Source organism: Aspergillus luchuensis, chromosome 1, assembly GCF_016861625.1.
Source record: "Aspergillus luchuensis IFO 4308 DNA, chromosome 1, nearly complete sequence".
Classification (NCBI taxonomy): domain Eukaryota; kingdom Fungi; phylum Ascomycota; class Eurotiomycetes; order Eurotiales; family Aspergillaceae; genus Aspergillus; species Aspergillus luchuensis.
The window spans coordinates 525,793-544,525 of NC_054849.1; the positions used below are offsets into that span (position 1 = coordinate 525,793).

Here is an 18,733-nt window from a genome sequence, read left to right on the forward strand (position 1 = left end):
CAAAGCGTCATTGAGAGAAGACAAGAGAGAAGAGTTGGACAGGCATGAAGGGTTTATTCTGAGAGAAGTGCCTCCGAGAACTGCGAGTGGAAGCTTGGTTCATGCGGGTTGCGGAAACCTTAATGCCTGCCTCTGACGTGCACGACCCTTCAAGGCTTGCCAGTCAGCCTCGCACAGATTCCTGATCGGAAACGACTACGAAGTCAATTTTGTGGGCATGCCCGCGCCTCTACGATGGTGTGGATCCCAATAGCAGCAGTCTGGACGCTCCGATCGTCCTACAATCCAGTCTTGGCCCATTATCCCATGGTGCTTCATGGAACCGTCGACCAGGTCAGACGGCCTCGGCAGATGGAACTCTTAATAAATGTAAACCTAGATTGGATTTTGAAAGCTCTTATTGGGTACAAGAACATCCGACTATTAGAATCCAACCTTATCGGGTCAAAGGAAGAATACTACCACTATACTCCCCCGGACCACCCCTGCGCCACGATTATCTAATGGGACTCGATGCGAGTGAAGTCCCATTCCCAAAGGATGACAGGGCAACATCTATAGCTTGCTGGTTAGATGTCAACAAGTGGAAAATTGCCCCCCATACACATCTTTACCAACAGCAAGCGAAGAACCTTGAGACATGCATCTGACTTCAATTACCATACACGATGTGTCTCCATTCTTCGACTTATGTATTGCATCGGAGGCCCTGCACCTCTGCATTCTCGCACAGTACATCTTTGCCAGTATAGTTCGCGGGAAGCTTAATGTTGATGTTCTGAAAGGTGAGGTCCGTACACGGTGCCTTTTCGGAACAAAGCAAAGACACGGCGAAGCTGATGTTCTTCCCCGGATAATCCGTCACCGTTGCGAGTCCATTTCCACTAATATTCTTAAAATGTAGATCATTGAATTCATACGTCGAAGTGTCACAGTACTGCGTGATGTTTTCACTGAAAAGGTAGCTCAGACTGCTTGGGTTAGCCGAGTATGCTAAACACAGTGGCATCGCTCTTACCAGGTGTCAATATACACAGGTAATTGGACATCCTTGAGTCGAAGGTTCTCGACTGTCACGTTGCGCACGTATCCATGGCCGCCTCCACCACCATTTGGAGGATCGCCATAGTTGACCCCAATCCTGACTGGTCAGTTACCTATCGCATTGGGGGACGTGGCACCTACCAGCTTTTGAAGTAGACCCCGGAATTCATCGCCCGTTGATAGGACGGTTGTACCTATACTTGTCAATGCGAACCTCACCATCATAGCTAGGTTTCGCTTACTTGAACATTCCGAACCGTCACGTTCTCCACAATATCCGTCCGGTCGGGGTATTGTCCCAGCGAACCAAAAGCAATACCCGGCCCGCCGTAAACCGTGACATTCTCCACATGGATGTTCGTAGAATTTCCCTTGAAAGCCACTGCATCATCTCCGCCTTGATATATCCAGTTGGTGATGGTGATATGGTCGGACCGGTAGGTATCGATCCCGTCCGTATTCTGCACCCATTCGCCCTCTGGGCTCACCGAGAAGTCATGGTTTGTGGCATTAACGTAAAAGTTATCAAGGTTGATATGGGAAGAGGAATCGACAAGAACGGCCCAGAACTGGGGCTGTCGGATCGCCAGATTACGAAGGGTTGCTCGCGTCGACTGGAACACATGCACTGGCATCGGTCGTCCAAAGACATTGCTACCTCCCTTGGCCCAAGTGTACCACAGCTGCCCATTCCCATCAACTCCGCCTTGATAAGGACCTCCATCCACAACATAGTCATGGCCTGTGATACGCCAGGCACTTGACTGGTTCTGAAAGTCCACCCGATAGGAGTTGTTCACCCAGTAATCGATATTGTCGCTGAAGAGAAGCGTGCCACCGATCTCAAGTCGAGAATCAGTCAGATGAGTTGTCATCCGCTGGTTAATTCGGTAGGTATACGGCGCGGGGAGGACAATTCTTCCTCCAGAGGTCTGACCACATTGGTCGACTGCCGAAAGGATGTTGGGGACGTCATCCTGCCCATTTCCTAAAGGGATGACGGTGCAGGTGGTGCCATTCTTCTGGAGAGAAGGTACGGCCGAAGCAGCAAGACTCAAGCCTGCGAGAATGGCAAGACCACTAGCCGACAAAATCACCATCTTGATCCTTTACCTGGCTTGTCTTGATACCCGTCAGGGGTCCATCACAGATTTTGCTGGCAGTCCCAATGACGGGTTTTTATTTCCGCGCCGTTTGCGGATTGAGCCTAAATGCCGTGGTTGTTGGGAGGGGATGCAAGGAGGATCGGCGCCCATGCGGAGGCAGAGTAGGACATGATTTGCCCAGACTGGAGTGTCAAGCAACGCACGAAGACAGCAAGCAGGCTATAACATCGGATTTGCTCCGGCAATTAGTGACAGCGATCGAGCAGCCACACAGACGAAAGTCGCAGGCTTCGTATCGAGTGTATCACCAATTGTCAGGCTGCTCATCTACAGACCTGAGCTGTTTCATCAGCGATACATTCTTTGGACAGATGGCTTTGAGGTTCTCGGGGCGATTTATCTGTCGACCTTCCTCGTTCAAGCATCAGGCAGGTAAAGAGGAGGCATCCGGCAGATGTATGCCAAGGGATGGAAAGTGCAGAACTTCCTTGACTAGGTTCTTACAGGTTGGATGACATGCAGGAATGCCGATCATTTACAATTTGAGAACCTTGTACGGTGTAATTCTTACCGAGGATGAGTTTTGACACCTTCTCGTCTCGATCACATCCATTAGAACAGGTACTCCGGTCGATTTATCGTCAGTCATGATTTCCCAGCACTTACATCAAACAGGCATTGATTCACATATTCAAAGCTCCCACGCCCACGGTAAGCAATAGACACTCAGTACGGTCGGGCGTCTCACTAAATACTCTTATCAAACATCCTCGAATGAAGTGCTGCGATAAATTGGCTATTGTCAGCCAGTCGCGTTCATTCGGCGGTGCACAGCCCAGCGTGTTGCCAGACAGCATGTCAGGCCTGACCTTGAACGATTGGCTGAGCAGATGATGGCTCTCAATCTACAACAGCGACCCGAGGATCATTGAGGAATCGCCCAAGAGTGCTTCCCAAACCGGACTGGCAATCTATTCCTGCGACGAGAAAACAGTGTTCTCAAATCTTGCGCGGTCGCCTCGGCGTCAAGTACCTTGAGCAGATTGTCTGGGTTTCAGTGTATCAAAATCAGTTTCGGCGGCCGCGGCCGGGATAGCTGTAGGCTTGTGGCTACCGTACTTGCAGACACTATCGAAATCCTTCGGCTTCGATCCGGTGCGAAGCCACAACATCGGATTGCTTCTCGCAGCTGCTTCGACAATGGCACAGACAGGGTCCACTGCTAATGGGTCGAGTCAGCAATTAGTGTTTATTCATACCTGCTGCCATCATCATTCACCGGGCCCCGCCCCCAATTCTAGTCTCAAAGCTCTGATGCTCACGTCATCCCTATCCAGTCTAGGAGGCACGGCATTCAAAAAGTCCCATGCGAGAAAACTGCACAATTGCATGCATTGAAAATCACTTATTCCGCTATCGATTAACTGTCCGCAAGCCAGATCCTTGTGGGTATAACAAACAGAATGAAACACACGCCCAATCTATCTCGTCCGATCAACAGATATTATCATTACACGTATCATATTAGCAAAAGAAGTGGCGCCCTTGGGCTAGCGTCGAGTGCCTCCAGATCCGACGGATCCGGAATTCCACGCGCTAGACCAGACCTTGGTCTCGACGCCTTGCTTGGGGCCGTTAGAGAACGGACACGCCGACCGTTGCGCATATTGCGTGGGGGCTGAAATGGTGGGTGGAGATGGAGTGGTCTCGAGCGATGACGTTTCCGAAAAGAGACTGGCAAATTCGGAAGAGGACGTCGAGCTGGCTGTCGAGGTCTTCACGCAAGACGATCCATCGGTTCGCAAGTATGTCGAGCTGGGCTTAGGTGTGACTTGAGGAGCAGCTTCTTGTTGCTTATGCGACGACTCAATCTCTTCTTCGAACTCTTCCCCGTCATGAAGACGCCACCGCGCAAAGAGATCGTTCTGAATCCATATCACCTTGCCCAGAGCTCGGACTAGCGCTATCCGGAACGGCAGCGTGAGCTTTTCGTATGTCAGAACTGCCTCCATGACGATGTCTTGGATGAAGCCAAGGCAGGCGCCGATATGGATGTACTCGACATTCAACGAGTGTAGCCGTTCCTTCCCATAGTGCATGCGTCTGACATAGCCGGTTAGTCTCGTGAGCCCATACAAGGGGGAGGTTTGCATACCCGACTTGGTTCAAGTATCTCCAGAATTCAGGCTTGGTTGGATCGGAACATAATTTCGTCATATACCAGCGGAGAAACTGACGGCGACGCTGAACTGCCGGGCTATTGAGGGTAGGATAGTCGTCTGGTTCTTCTTCTACCGCAGTGTTCCGAGTGCGGAAGACACGCGCCGTGATATCAAACTCTAGAAGTTTCATATACACCTTGTCCACCACAGTAGGAGCCAGGGCCTTGACATATTTGGCGCCCCGGACGAGAGTTGCGACATCGTCTGTATTCACCCCGAGTTAGTTAGGTGCGTTGTTGCCGCGGAGAATCAACTTCCGCGGAAAAGTATTGAATGAACATAAACAGCCTTGTGGGGAAGACCGGGGACACTGGGGGGCACCAACCGGCATTAAAGTCAAGGAATTTCTGCAAATAATCGATCCGTGCCTCTAGATCGGTGTACAGGGCTTTGCGATCGACGTGCCTTGGGTGGTTTTCTGCATGGTAGCCGGGTTCAGACATGGTGCAAGCTGGGGTGAAGACACTGGAGCTGAAGGAAGAGAAGAAAAACCGGCGGAGGTGGGCAGGGGAGTCATTGAAATGTTCTTCCAAGAAAATGGCCCCCGACACACGGTCGAACAGGTATATACCCTGCCATGCCAGATAAAAAAAAACCTGACATGTTGCAGATTGCGACCCCCTCAGGCCATGAATTGGGAAATAACGACAGCGAATCAGTGGGGCGGCTGAAGTGATCAGTAGGAATTTTGGGCTCCGCTTCGTCTGTCATCGATTGCTCAATAGTAATCGCCCCTTCTCCCTGCGGTCTCCTTAATACTGATCGACCACTCCACCCCGGTCCTTGCTATCCCCACGAGCCGAGACTTGGGGGGTCGACATCAACCTGAGACCTGCTCGGTCTCCATCCATAGCAGCTGTCAGACCTATGAGTGACTTGCCGGCGGCCGATCAACACAATGAAGGTTTAGCTAGCTACCTTCTAGCCGATGCTTGTAATTGTGCTGATCAGCCCTCAACGATGGCCGCCGAATCTCATCTCACGTCACAATGCTACAAGCTCGATGCATTCCCGCAGCTGATGCCTAAATTGGCCCTAGTGTGTCAAAAATTTTCCGGACCGGTATTCGATTGGTTCGTCGTCGGCAATTGATGGGGAGATTACGCTTCGCCCGTCCACGATGGAGAATTGTGGAGCGCCGTCCCGCCAGTTTGCCGTCAACCAAAAAAATGGACGGGCAGGGCCTTGCAGATTCCAATGACAAGTCGTCGAGGCGAGCCTTAAGCGATGGTTGCATGATCCTCAGACGACCTGGAACACCGGACTGCGCACCTTTCTGCAGGACAGAAAGACACCCATCATTTTCGGTCTGTAATTTCATTGGGGAGGCTGGGAACCACGGAAAGACATCAACTAGCGGAATAACGAAGAAGCGTGCTTGGTCTTTTCCGGTCGACACACCGACTTTCTGTGTGGATGGTGCCCGTTAATGGTGGTTGGGTGGTAGGTGGTCCTTTCCAGAAAAAAAAATAGGATAGAGGGACCACTAACAGCCTCATCTATCTAGACCATGCTAGGTAATCCCCAGCAACCAGATCGATTTGTTGAATTATGCCATCGTCATCTGTTATCGGGCATTGCCCAAGCAGGCATGTAGTACCCCAAACTCTACCCCACCGGATTGCAGAAAGCATATCAAGGTCTCCGATCAGTCACCTGCATCCTCATCCTTCATTTATCCCAGACAGGGGATTATCTCTAAATGCCTTGAGCTCCGAAGGAACTACTAATAATGACAAGTTTGGATTCGAGCAAAGCCCGTGAACCCCTTTTTAAGGTCTTCACTAGTTTTTAAGACAGGCCCGCAGTCCGATACGAGTCAACGATAGTGGAGTCGCCTCCCTTTTTTTTGTTGTCTCCGCCACCTTATTCTTCCGCCATCAACGCCAATGAGACTCATCACGAACCTCAAAAGGGGGAACGATGGGGAGCGGACCTGATTAGATTGACCAGGGTTTTTGGTTAATAAGCTTTAATCAGTTGATAGATGAATCTTAATCTAATTGATTAAGCCTGACTCAATATCTTGCCATTAGAAGGTACCAGAAGGGAAGGGAGAGGTGATGTATACACTGGACATGATAGATAGCGAAAGCTCAATAAACAAAACGATCGACACATAATTCGGCCGAAGCGAGATGTCAGTCTCACGTCCAAAGGATAGGCACGGGACTGAAACGTGACCTGTCACACGCCTGAAACTCAAACCAGCAAGTGTCAAAAGTGGCTCTGACATCACGACCCAAACTCTCTTGCTGTCTGTCACAATTAATTCCATTCCATCATCCCCACGCTATTTCTTCCCGTCCTTTCCATCCATCAATCTACTACTACTCAAGTCTAGACGCCATCCTACGCATCTATCACGAATCCATCTAACTTCAACTCACCTCACTTAAACTGATCGACAATCAATCAAATTAAATCTACCAACAATGATCCTCAGACGAGCTTCCACTCTCAGTCGTCCTCTCGTCCTTCGTCCGGCCTATTCCGCCCGCGTGTGCTACTACCATCCGCCTGATGTACATAGCACCAAGGGAGAGGAGTGTACGTTTGCCACATCCACCTCTACCCTGACATACCAGCTAATTTTCTCAGTCTTCATCCCCCCTTCCTACCCAGACAACTTAGAAGATACTCCCAGTCTCGTCAAAAAGCCAGAAAAGGACATGGGCCACTGGGAAGAGATCCATGCTACTTCTAGTGAGACCTCGGTGCGTTCCATCTCCCCCCTACCCTTCATCCGTCAAGGTAAGGTGGAAAAAAGGGTTATGAGAATCGGCTAAGGCACCCCGCGGGCTTCACAGGTGAAAGCCGACCGTGGCGATATCGATATCCAGCAGCAGAAGCAGCAGCGGACGACTACTCGGGATCTGGATAAGGATCTAGGGGAGGAAGAACCGCCGAAGCTGGATGAGATGTGAAATATCAGGGAGTTTGATCTTAATGTCTGATTAGGGTTATGGATGGGTATTGGTTTGGTTATGAATTATGACTACGTACTGAGAATGTGTTTTTGGGGCTGTTCTTCATTTCGGTAAGGTGAAACAGAATGTCTGTTATTTAAAATTGGTGAGTGGGTTATTTCTTACTGTCTTTTTCTATTCATGGGTGTATTACTTGTGTCGATCGTTCGTGCCGATCTTTATGTCCTTCGTTCGTTTTCTATTTCTATCTATCTATCCGGCGATAGTTAGCCGATTGTATGACTTGACTATCTACTCTTATCGAGAAATAATGATATGACATGATTCATTCGTTCATTGTAGACAAGTAGTCCGACATTATAATACCAAGATCTAGAAACCAGGTAAAAACAGATAATACTTCTATGCGTGCTCTACTTGCTGCACCGTGCCCTCGACCTTCTGGTCAACGCGAGCTTCCAGCGCATGCTGTCCCGGTGTGACAGTCCGACCACCCTTCGAGGTAAACACACCTCCGGTGATTCCACCCTTGTGGAAGAGCAAGGGTATATCCTCCAGCTCAAGACCCTTGGTCTCCGGGTAGAAGAAGTACACCATGGGAATGAAGACGGCGTTCAATACCGCAAAAATGACAAAGGTGCGCCAGCCGATGTTGTCTACACATATCATATGTCAGTTATATCTGATATTCCCGGTTCGTCAAGGGCCGCAAAACCTACCAAATGCAATCGGAGTGATCTTCACCACGGCAAACACGGCCATCCAGTTCCATCCGGACGCGATGGCCTGCATTCGCGTCCGTACTCGCGTTGTGTTCAGCTCGGCCGGGTAGAACCACGGGACGGGTAGCCAGCCGACTCCGTAGAAGATCTGGAAGATGAAGATGAAGACGGTGGCTCCGTAGGCACAGTCCTCGCGGTCTAATGAGAGCAGAATCGATACCATAACGAAGCATAGACACAAGCCCGCTGAGCATACCATTAGCAGGGTCCGTCGGCCGTACCGGTCCATCAGAAACACCGGGATTGCCGAGCCGACCAGGTAGGTGCATTGCATAGCGCCGCCGAGGATAAGCGACAAATTCCGACTCATATTCATCGTTTCTTGAAACATGACTGGACCGTAGTAATTAATCATGTTGGATCCCGTGAATTGTTGCCCTAATTCAATGGTGATGGTGATAAATAGACGTCGGAGGTTCTGTACTTCGCCCCAGGTGAATAGCTCCTTGACCCGGAACGGACCGTCCTTTTGTTCCTCCTCCAGCACGAACTGGATGTCCATGATGGTCTTAGTGACGTTTGCATCATCGATGGTGGTATCTTCGATGGCAGCTACCACAGCGCGGGCTTCATCGTGTCGGTCATGTTGGACCAGCCAACGAGGACTTTCGGGAGGCCGACCACCTGCAAGATGAGGCATATAGCGAAGACGGCCTGGAATGCGAGGGGGAGGCGCCATTCATAGGAGGAATCAGTAAAGCTGGTGCCGTAGTCCATCCTATTCAGGTTCACTCAGAGTTAGATTGTGGGTTTATTAGGGAGGGGGGCATAGGACAGTCTCACCAGTAGGCGATCACCACGCCCAGGATAGTGACAGTTCCCTGCAAGGTGAGCAGGGCACCACGGTATTCTGCTGGAGAACATTCACTCTGGTAGACTGGGGCGGTGGAAGAGTTCATTCCGTTGCCCAGCCCGGTAACGATTCGGCCGACCAGCAGCTGTGCTATTGTGTAGGAGGAAGCGAGGATGACGGTCCCGATGATCATGATGAACCCGCCCATCATCAGCATGGTTCGTCGACCCATTCTCTCACCGATGAAGTAGCAGATGATGGACCCGACCACGCAGCCGATATCGTACAGACCGGTGATATTACCCTGCATCGCTGCGTCAGGGTTGTTGAAGTCGCGGGCGAAGCGATTATCCGCGCCCACAATGCCGGACATGACACCTATGAAACCCGAAATGTTAGCCCCCATCAACCCCTACTTAGGAAACCGTGAAGAAACCAACCAACCTTGGTCAAACCCCAGCAAGAGAAAGGCCTGGCAAGAGGCCATGGTAATGGCAATGATCAGGGCCCTGCCCCGAAAGTCATGTTTCCAAAGACGCATCTTGACCGTCGTCGAGGATGACTCTAGTACATACCCGGATGGATAGAACTGGACAGAAAGAAAATGAGAGAAAGGACAGGACAAGCTCAATTAAGCATTTGGACCTCGCTGGATAACAGTCGGTCTAATACACCCGAAGCCAGGACGGGAAGCTCCTGCAGTCCAGCTGCCAGCAACTCGCCGTGGATTATCCCGAGCAGGGCACGTCTAGTCCGGCTGGGCAGACATTACCGATGGCTGGCCGGGTCTTGATTGGCCCTGATGGATAGGCGTGGTCGGGGGATCATCGTGCCGAATTGCGGGGTACCCCGTGGGAAAAGGGTTCCCTGACTAATCGGAGATGCTTGAATGGCCTTCACCGCTGGATGTTCATGACTCTCCACCGGAGGAGGGTACCGGTAGTTCAAGGAGTAGAGCTATCAACCATGGTTATGACATATGCAAATGGATGGGTCGGGGTATGCTGGACGTAATTGCATATCAGTGAAGCAGCAGGGACCAGGATTCAGGGGCCTCGTAGTAGCGTTGTTCAATATGGCAGTGGCTTTTTTAGGGGTAGAGTCGCTACAATAAAGCCATGCAAAGATATAGTAAAAGACCGTAGTGGTAGTTATGCTGGCTACGGTGGTGTTGTGTTGTCCTCAAACGATATGATTTGGTTTACCTGTTTAAGATGGCCGTCAACAATGGCGTCAGTCAGTCTTTCGGCTCTCAGGGTTCAGAATCGCCAGTAGAAGGAGCCTGGGGGTCTTGAGCTCTAAATATCAGGATGATAAGGGTATAGCTCTCGGACCTGCTCCGTGACTTCAAGCACTTACGACGCTCCACTCTCGTTTTCCGGTCCGGCTTAACACTTGCTGGTCGTCCATGACAGTAGCAGTGTTGCCGAAAGCCAAGAGAGCCTTACAGTAGCGTGCTTGGAGTAACTTCAGCGCTATTACCTAAAGCTGCTTTTCGTGTCTCTCTCACCTCGGCAGTTCTTGTCGCTGCAATGAAGGTGTCGTCTTATGCCTATAGCAGGTAAGATAATACGCAAGTGAATGTCGAAGAACAATGTTGCGGCCTAGGTGTCCACACCAGATGTGACAATGGTATTATGAGTTCGGTCAAGAAGTAAAACCCGATCGGGACTGATTATATACAGAAGACAAAAGTAGTCACTCCAGAAGAGCCTTTAGCAGCTCTCCTCAGTGCTGTCAGAAGAGGCATCAACGGTGATAGTGGCAGACCCGCTGCTCTCGTATCCCTCGGTGGCGACGATCATGTAGTTGAAGGTACCAAGCTCCAGACCAAGGTTCTCCCAGGCATCGAAGTGGTTCTGAGTGGTAACGGTTCCACCGATACGGCCCTCAGTGCGCACGGACCAGTACTGCTTGAAGGTAGCAGTGCCCTCGATCGAGTCGGCGTCCTCGCGGGTGGTCTGGTAGATCTTGTAGGTTCCGTCGTCGCTGTCGACGGTGCCGAGCTCGGTCAGGCCAGAGGAGGGGTCGTAGTCACCGTACTTGTCGACGATGTAGAATTCGACCAGGGGAGAGGTGGTCCAGCCGTAGACGGACAGATAGGCGTTGGCGTCGGTTTCCCATGATCCGCTGTAGGTAACGGCCCTGAAAAAATGGTTAACACCCTATATTCCCAGAACAGCTGTGGGGATGTCCTTACTGAGCACTGCCAGGGTTCCAACCCTTGCCGGCCACGAAGTTACCACAGTCGGTCCACTCAACGGTGTATTCACCACCGTCGCCGTTGGTGTAGGTCACATCGCCCTCACCGTTGGTCCAGAAGGAGTAGAAGTAGCCGTTGCTCTCACCTTCCGCGGATGAAGTAAGGCTGCGCTTGGCCATGTCCAGCAGGGCCTTGCCGTTGGGGAGAGCGACGGCGCTCGAGGCAGCCGAAAGAGCGAGGAGAAGAGACGAGTAGGCGACCATGATGAGGTACTTATAAAGAGTGACGACGATTGTTGGGTGTGCAATGGAAACGGTCGGGAAAAGAGCGTGGATTGCAATGCAGGAAACTGGTTCCGCGACCGTCCTTATATGAAGGCGAACAGCAGCTTTTCTCCAGTGCGATGCTCCATCTAAAATCCAATCGAGCTCAAGCCTGAGCAGGGTAGTGCGACACTCATCGTTCTGTAGTTGATTAAACCGGCTGTCCTGGGCCCCTGGTGGTGTTCCTGGACAATCTTACCCAAGGCCGTGGTGTTTCAAATTAAAAGTGGGTGCCACACCCACCCACTTTTTCTCTTCGGCGCTCCGACCGAGCCAGCTCTCAGCATCGACCACTCACCAACGCCCATCCGGTCATGCAGACATAATGAAAGGTGCTGACAGGAGGAATAATTGGGCCTCGTGTGGAAAGTGGACTCGGCCGTTTTCCCCAGCAAGAAGATCCGCCGATATTGCCGGCGTCGTTGGACTCCTCTCGCACACCACACGCCTCCACTAACCCTGCTAATGAACGCCTTTTTTAGCAACAAATACCGCCTTAGCGCCTTTTCTTGTTCTTCAAGGTCTGAATGCTGAAGCCCCTAGGCGGTCATAGCTAAGATATGCAAAGAAATGGGTTCACCAAGAGTCCCGGCAAATTCCGCTCCGACAATGATGCAGCCATAAGGTTTTGTACAGAAAGCCAACGTTGTGGATTCGATGTCAAATGAACAAGAATCGCACTTATTGCATGACTTATTATCAGTGACCGAATAAGGCGTTGTTTGTCTATCGTTGATGCAGTGACACCATCAGGTCGATGTGAAGTAAGAACTCCGCCTGTCATCTCGAGGAAGAGGGAAGAGTCCTATCGGGCATAACCAAGGAATCGAGGGCTGTATCAGTTGTGGGTCTAAGATTCTTAGTAGCATATAATTTCACCGGGGCAAAGTAGCTGCCACTCTAGAGCTTCCAGTCGGATGCTCTTGCCGATTAGCGTGTCAGTAGTGTGCGCAGCATCCCTCCAGGGGCATATTGCAGTACCCCTTCCTAAGAAACGGAGCTGTTTTGCCAAATCCTCGTTGCTAGGGAGAGGTATTGAGTATAGGCACATCTGCAGAATAGCGTACTGTGCCTCGTGGTTCTCGCCACAGTTGCATCCATCATTGGAATCGCTGAAGAGGAGTTTTCGTGGAATCTATGCAAGCCATTCGCCTCGATTCTTTTGGGACACTAAGCCTAAGATATTGGCAGGGACGTCACGATATCAGTCTTATCTCGCCAAATAGAAGTCGTGGCTATTTTAAGCATCTGCTACTTCCTCACATTCGACGCCATCCTGCTAGCCAATATATTTGGCCCCACGGCGACTATGACGCAGAAGGAGCTAAACCAGCGTCCAAACTAATATCTTCTACCGAGCTTCAGCTCAGAATCCGGAGCCAGTCAGTCGATAACAATGACATTTTTGCCATTCGACTTTCCAGTCAAGTACTCCTGCCTCATCTGCTCTGCCTGCTCCAGCTTCCACTCCTTGACTTCCACGTGCAGCTTGTATTCGTGGAATAACTGAATGAACGCCTGCGCAGCAGCTGTGTCGGCAATCAAGGAGCCTACCAACGTGATATCCTTGTAGATGACCGTGTGGTATGACATGGTTATCCCCTTTTCGGGCTGACCAAGCAGAACCATCGTACCGTGCTTCCGCGTAAGGGCAGCCGCTAATTCAAAGGCCGATGGATGATCCGTGGCTAAGACGGTCGCATCAAGGCCTGGATAGTCGCCAGACATAGCCTTGTTGATCTTCTCTTGGGACTCTTCCACTGAATCAGTGGCCAGAATGGATACGTCAGGCTTGTGCTCGTAGGATGCCACTGCATCCAGAGCTGACTGCTTGACATCAATTGCCGCGACCTTGTAGCCCTGTTCATGGTCGTTATCATCTGTGTCTCTTTGACTTGGCCTTGATTTATTGGTTGTCTTACCATGCACTTGGCAACCTGGGTACCAATATGACCTAGACCTCCAATCCCGACAATGCCGATAGAGCCGCCTTGGGGCACATTGGCTCGGACTATGCCGCCGTAGATGCTAATCCCGGCGCACATCAGAGGTGCTGCCACTTTAAATTCCATATCATCTGGTATTTTCACCACAAATCGAGCATCCCTGCATGCAGAATTAGACAGGAGAATACTTATGATCGAAGGATTCAAGTAGCATTACTTACGCAACCATGTATTCGGCCCACGCTCCATCAGCAGTGATACCCTTCATCATCGGGGCATCGCAATAGATAGGACGACCAGCCTTACAGTCCGGACATTTTCCTACATTCCACCCCAATAAAGGCCGACTTAACATTGCTGCCACTATCCGACGACATCTACCGACCCCAGCCGTACTTACCACAGACACTGTCAAAATTGATACAGCCGACCCGGTCGCCTTTCTGGAAACCTGTGACCTGAGAGCCAACCTCCTCAATTATCCCCGCCGGCTCATGCGATCCGATAAACGGTACCCGAGTTTCAAATTCGCCGTTTAGAGCCATCAAATCGGTATGACAGAACCCAGCAGCCTTGATGCGTACTAATACCTGATGCGGCATTGGGTGAGGGACAGGCACCTCGGACACATGGTATGGCTCGTTGTATTTTTGGATTTGGATCGCTTTCATTGTTCTGGATTCCATGTTGACTGGCACAGGGTATAAACAGTGTTTGAATACTGAGTACTGGTATATGGATGAAAGTTATCCGATATAGATGCTGAAGGGAGGGTAGCCAAGGGATTTATTGACATCATCTTACCAATCAATTTGTCGTTCCCCAATTTGGGGTAACCCGCCGCATACTATCTAGCAAGCCAAGAACATCCTCGGCAGTGGGCTTGGGAGAAAATCAGAGAAGGAAGGATGTTTTTTAAAAGGGGAAATGTGCAAAAGAAAAAAATTAGAAAAGAAAAGGAAAACAAGACTTTCAGTCCCACAGAGAAGCTCATTGCGAGATGAATGAAAAAGAAATGATTGAGCTCCGATAGGGGGAATCGAACCCCCGGCTGCCGTGTGAGAGACGGCGATGTTAGCCACTACACCATATCGGATCTTGTTGTTTGTTTGTCACATTTTTTGACATCATAAAGCCTTTGCTATCATCTCATCTCATGAGTCAAAATATCATTTTTGATGTCTGCAACATGAATTTCCGGGCTTGTCGTTGCATGAGTAGATTCGGTGAGTGGGTTCCAGTTTTGTTAAGGCTCTCTTCTATCGAATTTTTTTAAAAATTTCTTTCTAATTCTCGTCTTAGTGTTGCAGTCGAGACATTGGGGGTACCCATAGCGGTCTCCTGATGAAATATATATCGACCACCAAAATGAACTAGTACTTACCACTTCATTTATGCCATACTATGTTGACAATGGCAAGATACCATATTACCACTTCCTACTGAAGTACCAACTATTGTTACACGAGTAGTGGAAATATGCACAATGTTGAAGCATAGCTATTGCCTCCCTGGCCCCAATAACCGGGCGCAGGAGCACCGCATCCAGAATCGGCGGTCATGTGCTACTTTCGTTGCGAAAGGCCTTTCCCCCGGGGGCACATGGTGTGCCTTCCACTTCCGGGTAAAACTCTGGCATAGCAGATGACAAATCCAAGTTGTCCATGTGGAAATCAATCTGCATGGACGCGTCACTCTTCTCCTAGTTCGATCTCCAACCGGACTTAATCAAATTAACCAACTCGAATGCCGTGGAATCCTTCACCTGCAGATAAACGCCAGTGGGGCATGCAGGCACACAGACGGAATCCCATGCAGCGAAGCATGGGGTTAATTCGCTTAGGATACATACACCGACACTACTGCACCTGCCTAGCACCAACAGTCGTTAGGCCGAGTCTACAAGACGTCTCGCTATGCTCGAGGCTATCCAACTATGATGGTCACGAAGTGCTACAAAATTTTCTGTTAGGTCATCTGATGAGAAAGAGTCCGGAGACACAGATATGTTTAATCCGGTAATGCCTATGTGTCGCTATTACTAGTTGTTGATAGGTGGACATGCATGCGACTCATGGACTCTCGAAGCATCTCCGGCCATGTGCTGCAGGAATACGAGGGCGATGCAGCAATACACAAGTTAGCGGCCTCTATTCCGGCAGAAATGACGAGGAAAGGATGCGGAGAATAATCTCAATCGTGTGCAGGACGTCGGGCAGATGGACATGAAGGTTATGAAAGTTATGCAGGTGTAGAAGGCGGCATGTACATGACATATGGGGCAAAGAACTCGCATGAACGCCTCATTATCGCTTTTTAATACCTCATATGTCTTGGAGCCCCAACGGAACTCACAATGATACGTTGATTAGGTGCTACCTGCAAGTCGAGCCAAACAACAGTACGAGTGAATTCGATCGTTCTGAGCAGCGATAGCCGAGCCACTGCCACATATCACCCGCTACCTCCAAGTGCATATACGCTATCTGAAAATCAAGCTGCAAAGATATTGTGGGGGCTTGCAGTTCGAACATCGTAATTGAGAAAGGGTCGTCATGCAGAGGCGGCATATAGGGAGAATGTGGTCGGTAAAGAGAATCCCCCCTCACCAACCCCCACTGGCGGGTACCATATAGCCCGTCTGTAAACATTATGTCGATTATTTACTTCGTTTGGTTGTTTAGACAAACTCATGCACGGTCGGTCAACCAAGATGTGTGGCCAGTGGAGCTTTCGCAAACCCGACCCCAATCGGGTAAGCGCGATATCGGCGTCCCGACTTCAGGTACCAGACGGAAAAAAGACACATTCTGACCAGGCAACAAACTGCCCAGAGTTGTCATTGCTTTGCGATGTCACATCAAACATAAGAAATGAGTAGCCAGAACCCACTACTAGAACTTGGCAAGGCGATCAGTGGCTCGATTTCACGGCTTCCCCAGGGTTGCTGGGATCTACAGTCTAGTTCGGGAGATGTGGCTAAACAACCTTATTTTCTAGGTCTCCCGTGCTGAAAAAAGTGTCTGACGAGGAGGATGAGACAGTTACCGCAATGTGCTCCATACGATACCAGAACCATGCGCCACCAAACCAGTCCCTCCCCTTCTGACATAGCATTACAACCAAGTAGTTAGCTCCGAAGTCCGCTTTATTTTCTCATGCGTACTAATCTACGCATCATTTTGGATTTAATTTCATCATTCGGGGGCGTTCGGGGGTCTGAGCATGATCAAGAGGCTTCAGATCAGTCATCTGTGCGTCGCTGCAAACTCCGTCTCGACCTAGATCCACCGCTCCCCACCCCCACAGCATCCTCTTTAGCGTCCGCGTTGAGGGCCCAATAACATCCAGCGGGAAATAACTGGTTAAGTCCACCTATGGCAAGTCACGAGTTGATTTCACATATCGGAGACATGGCTTTTTTGGGAAGATGATATGCGGTCCCTGGCTCCGGAGGTCGCAAGGAACAAAGGTCCCATGTGGGGTGTCAGGAGGTATTGTCCACTGAGAAGCCAGACACTCATCAGCATGTAATTGATAAGGAAATCATCTACATTGCAGAAGAGATTGAGACCTCGGCTCCACTGATGATCAGTCTAGCGAACTTCCTGGCGAGTAACATCAACAGAGAGCCGTCTCTGGGCCACAGAGAGACGGATAGAAGCCGCGCAACTCAATCTCTTCGCTGTGAGTCGGAAAAGTGATTGCCCAACGATGCAGCATTCGTAGATCCTTACCTCCGAGCAGCCGTGTCCGAGATTGTAGTGTCTGAGCTATATAAGAAACGACATATCCTCTCCTTGCCATGAAGATCATCCAGCGACATCCTTCATCCTCAGCATCTGTCTCTCTTTCTCTGCGTCCCTCATTTCCTGATTGAGTCCTCCACCATATACCCAGTCAAGATGAAGGCTTTCAGTCAATCGCTTTTGGCTCTCTCGCTTGCATCAGTGGCTGTTGCAGCAGCATCTTGCAACACATCGGCCCTGAACACGACCACTTATAATTATTATATCACGGTGGATGGCACAACAGTCTTTGATGTTGCACGTGCCACAAATCGCGGTGTCTGTGACATTGGCCGCCAAAATCTCATGGCGGATGTAACTATTGTTCCCAATGTGGGCGAGTACTTCATCATCCCTCCCGAGGTGTGCGAGCCAGACAATACATCCTGTCTCTTGCCAAACATCAATGCTACACGCACCTGTATCTACGGCGGGCCTCGTCTCTACTACACTGTTCGGGGAGACACCTACGAAGTGATTGCCCGCCGACTGAACATCACGGTGGAATCACTGATGCACGTGGATGGGCCTTCAAATGAGACTTTAACAAATCCTATTTCCCCGACGGCGGAGTTGGATGTTGGTCAGTTTATCAAGGTGCCTCAATGCGATCCCAGCCAGTGTGTCATCCAGCCTTACGTCTTCAAATGGGGTGTGTACAAGGACCTTGCAGAGAAGTACGGCACTACAGTGGGCCAAATCATGATGATGAGCCCGACGTACAACTACAGCAGTCTGGCTTTCTCACCTGAGGGCATGTACCCTCCGATCAACCTCCCGATTAACTGCACGGCATTGTCGAACAACATGACTACCCTTGATTAGTTTTTTTTTATTGGGGGTTATGTGGGGGTTGTGTCTTTATCATCATGTCCTTTATGTGATGCCTTGCGTGGAAGAATGGGGCGTGCCGTGGACTGCAGGTAGTGGAACAGATGCACAGGATACAAAATATGCTGCGAGAAGACACGGACGACAAGCATATACTTGAGACGATGCTACATATCATTTTTTGTGTTGTGCATTGTGCGCAAATGATACTGTACATATGAGTTGGTACATCCAGTAGTAGGTAGAAACCTGCTAGTGTATAGTTACCTAATATTCACAGCGTTAATTGCCCGCTTCAGTAGTACAGCAACTAATTTACCGTAATTTTCGATATTCCGATACGCCCAAGTTACCACTTGGGATTCCAAGTCACACGTGGATTTGTTTGCACCACCTGACTAATCTGACCGGCGCTTCCAGCACATAACATAATCCACGGTTAAGCGGCCCACACGGTTAGGCGGCCCAGCTGGTACTACTATATAAAAGATACTATATTAAACATAAGATATCTTGACCATCAAAGTCTAGAAGAATTAGATTTTTTATATTATCTGAAGTATATATATGCTTTCCAAAAACCCCTATAAATCTTCTATTCACTTATGACATTACGATACCCGTAGTTTATTTGTATTATATGAAAAGTTGATCTAACTATATGAACAAAAATTTTACATACATATCTAAGAAATATATAGGACATCTACTGTTATATATATAATCTACCTATACTGTCAGAACTCTTTGAAAGCAATATCGGTT

General features: G+C 49.7%; 8 protein-coding genes and 1 non-coding gene across 9 annotated transcripts; 2 read left to right on the forward strand and 7 right to left on the reverse strand.

The window, feature by feature from the left end:
* Positions 1 to 688: 688 nt before the first annotated feature.
* AKAW2_10188A (uncharacterized protein) lies at positions 689 to 2,144 on the reverse strand (the record flags this gene model as incomplete). Its single annotated transcript, XM_041684412.1, has 4 exons — positions 689 to 971; positions 1,019 to 1,141; positions 1,186 to 1,238; positions 1,287 to 2,144. The coding sequence occupies 4 exons, from the start codon at positions 2,142 to 2,144 to the stop codon at positions 689 to 691; spliced, it is 1,317 nt and encodes a 438-aa protein (XP_041536908.1).
* A 1,556-nt stretch (positions 2,145 to 3,700) lies between these two features.
* On the reverse strand, positions 3,701 to 4,815 carry AKAW2_10189A (protoglobin family protein; the record flags this gene model as incomplete). The annotated part of the gene is made up of 3 exons (XM_041684423.1): positions 3,701 to 4,253; positions 4,306 to 4,576; positions 4,698 to 4,815. 3 exons carry the CDS (start codon positions 4,813 to 4,815, stop codon positions 3,701 to 3,703), a joined length of 942 nt encoding a protein of 313 aa, XP_041536909.1.
* Positions 4,816 to 6,807: 1,992 nt separating this feature from the next.
* On the forward strand, positions 6,808 to 7,299 carry AKAW2_10190S (uncharacterized protein; the record flags this gene model as incomplete). The annotated part of the gene is made up of 3 exons (XM_041684435.1): positions 6,808 to 6,922; positions 6,974 to 7,089; positions 7,183 to 7,299. 3 exons carry the CDS (start codon positions 6,808 to 6,810, stop codon positions 7,297 to 7,299), a joined length of 348 nt encoding a protein of 115 aa, XP_041536910.1.
* Positions 7,300 to 7,704: 405 nt separating this feature from the next.
* Positions 7,705 to 8,586, reverse strand: AKAW2_10191A (uncharacterized protein; the record flags this gene model as incomplete). Its single annotated transcript, XM_041684446.1, has 2 exons — positions 7,705 to 7,958; positions 8,022 to 8,586. The coding sequence occupies 2 exons, from the start codon at positions 8,584 to 8,586 to the stop codon at positions 7,705 to 7,707; spliced, it is 819 nt and encodes a 272-aa protein (XP_041536911.1).
* Positions 8,587 to 8,636: 50 nt separating this feature from the next.
* Positions 8,637 to 9,418, reverse strand: AKAW2_10192A (uncharacterized protein; the record flags this gene model as incomplete). Its single annotated transcript, XM_041684457.1, has 3 exons — positions 8,637 to 8,802; positions 8,868 to 9,255; positions 9,322 to 9,418. The coding sequence occupies 3 exons, from the start codon at positions 9,416 to 9,418 to the stop codon at positions 8,637 to 8,639; spliced, it is 651 nt and encodes a 216-aa protein (XP_041536912.1).
* A 1,174-nt stretch (positions 9,419 to 10,592) lies between these two features.
* Positions 10,593 to 11,343, reverse strand: AKAW2_10193A (glycoside hydrolase family 11 protein; the record flags this gene model as incomplete). Its single annotated transcript, XM_041684468.1, has 2 exons — positions 10,593 to 11,022; positions 11,078 to 11,343. The coding sequence occupies 2 exons, from the start codon at positions 11,341 to 11,343 to the stop codon at positions 10,593 to 10,595; spliced, it is 696 nt and encodes a 231-aa protein (XP_041536913.1).
* Positions 11,344 to 12,786: 1,443 nt separating this feature from the next.
* AKAW2_10194A (uncharacterized protein) lies at positions 12,787 to 14,020 on the reverse strand (the record flags this gene model as incomplete). Its single annotated transcript, XM_041684479.1, has 4 exons — positions 12,787 to 13,263; positions 13,326 to 13,509; positions 13,571 to 13,670; positions 13,750 to 14,020. The coding sequence occupies 4 exons, from the start codon at positions 14,018 to 14,020 to the stop codon at positions 12,787 to 12,789; spliced, it is 1,032 nt and encodes a 343-aa protein (XP_041536914.1).
* A 353-nt stretch (positions 14,021 to 14,373) lies between these two features.
* Positions 14,374 to 14,445, reverse strand: AKAW2_t10006A. Its single transcript has one exon. It is a non-coding gene; the product is annotated as a tRNA-Glu (tRNA).
* Positions 14,446 to 17,254: 2,809 nt separating this feature from the next.
* On the forward strand, positions 17,255 to 17,962 carry AKAW2_10195S (LysM peptidoglycan-binding domain-containing protein; the record flags this gene model as incomplete). Its single annotated transcript, XM_041684490.1, has 1 exon — positions 17,255 to 17,962. The coding sequence occupies one exon, from the start codon at positions 17,255 to 17,257 to the stop codon at positions 17,960 to 17,962; it is 708 nt and encodes a 235-aa protein (XP_041536915.1).
* Between the last annotated feature and the right edge of the window lie 771 nt (positions 17,963 to 18,733).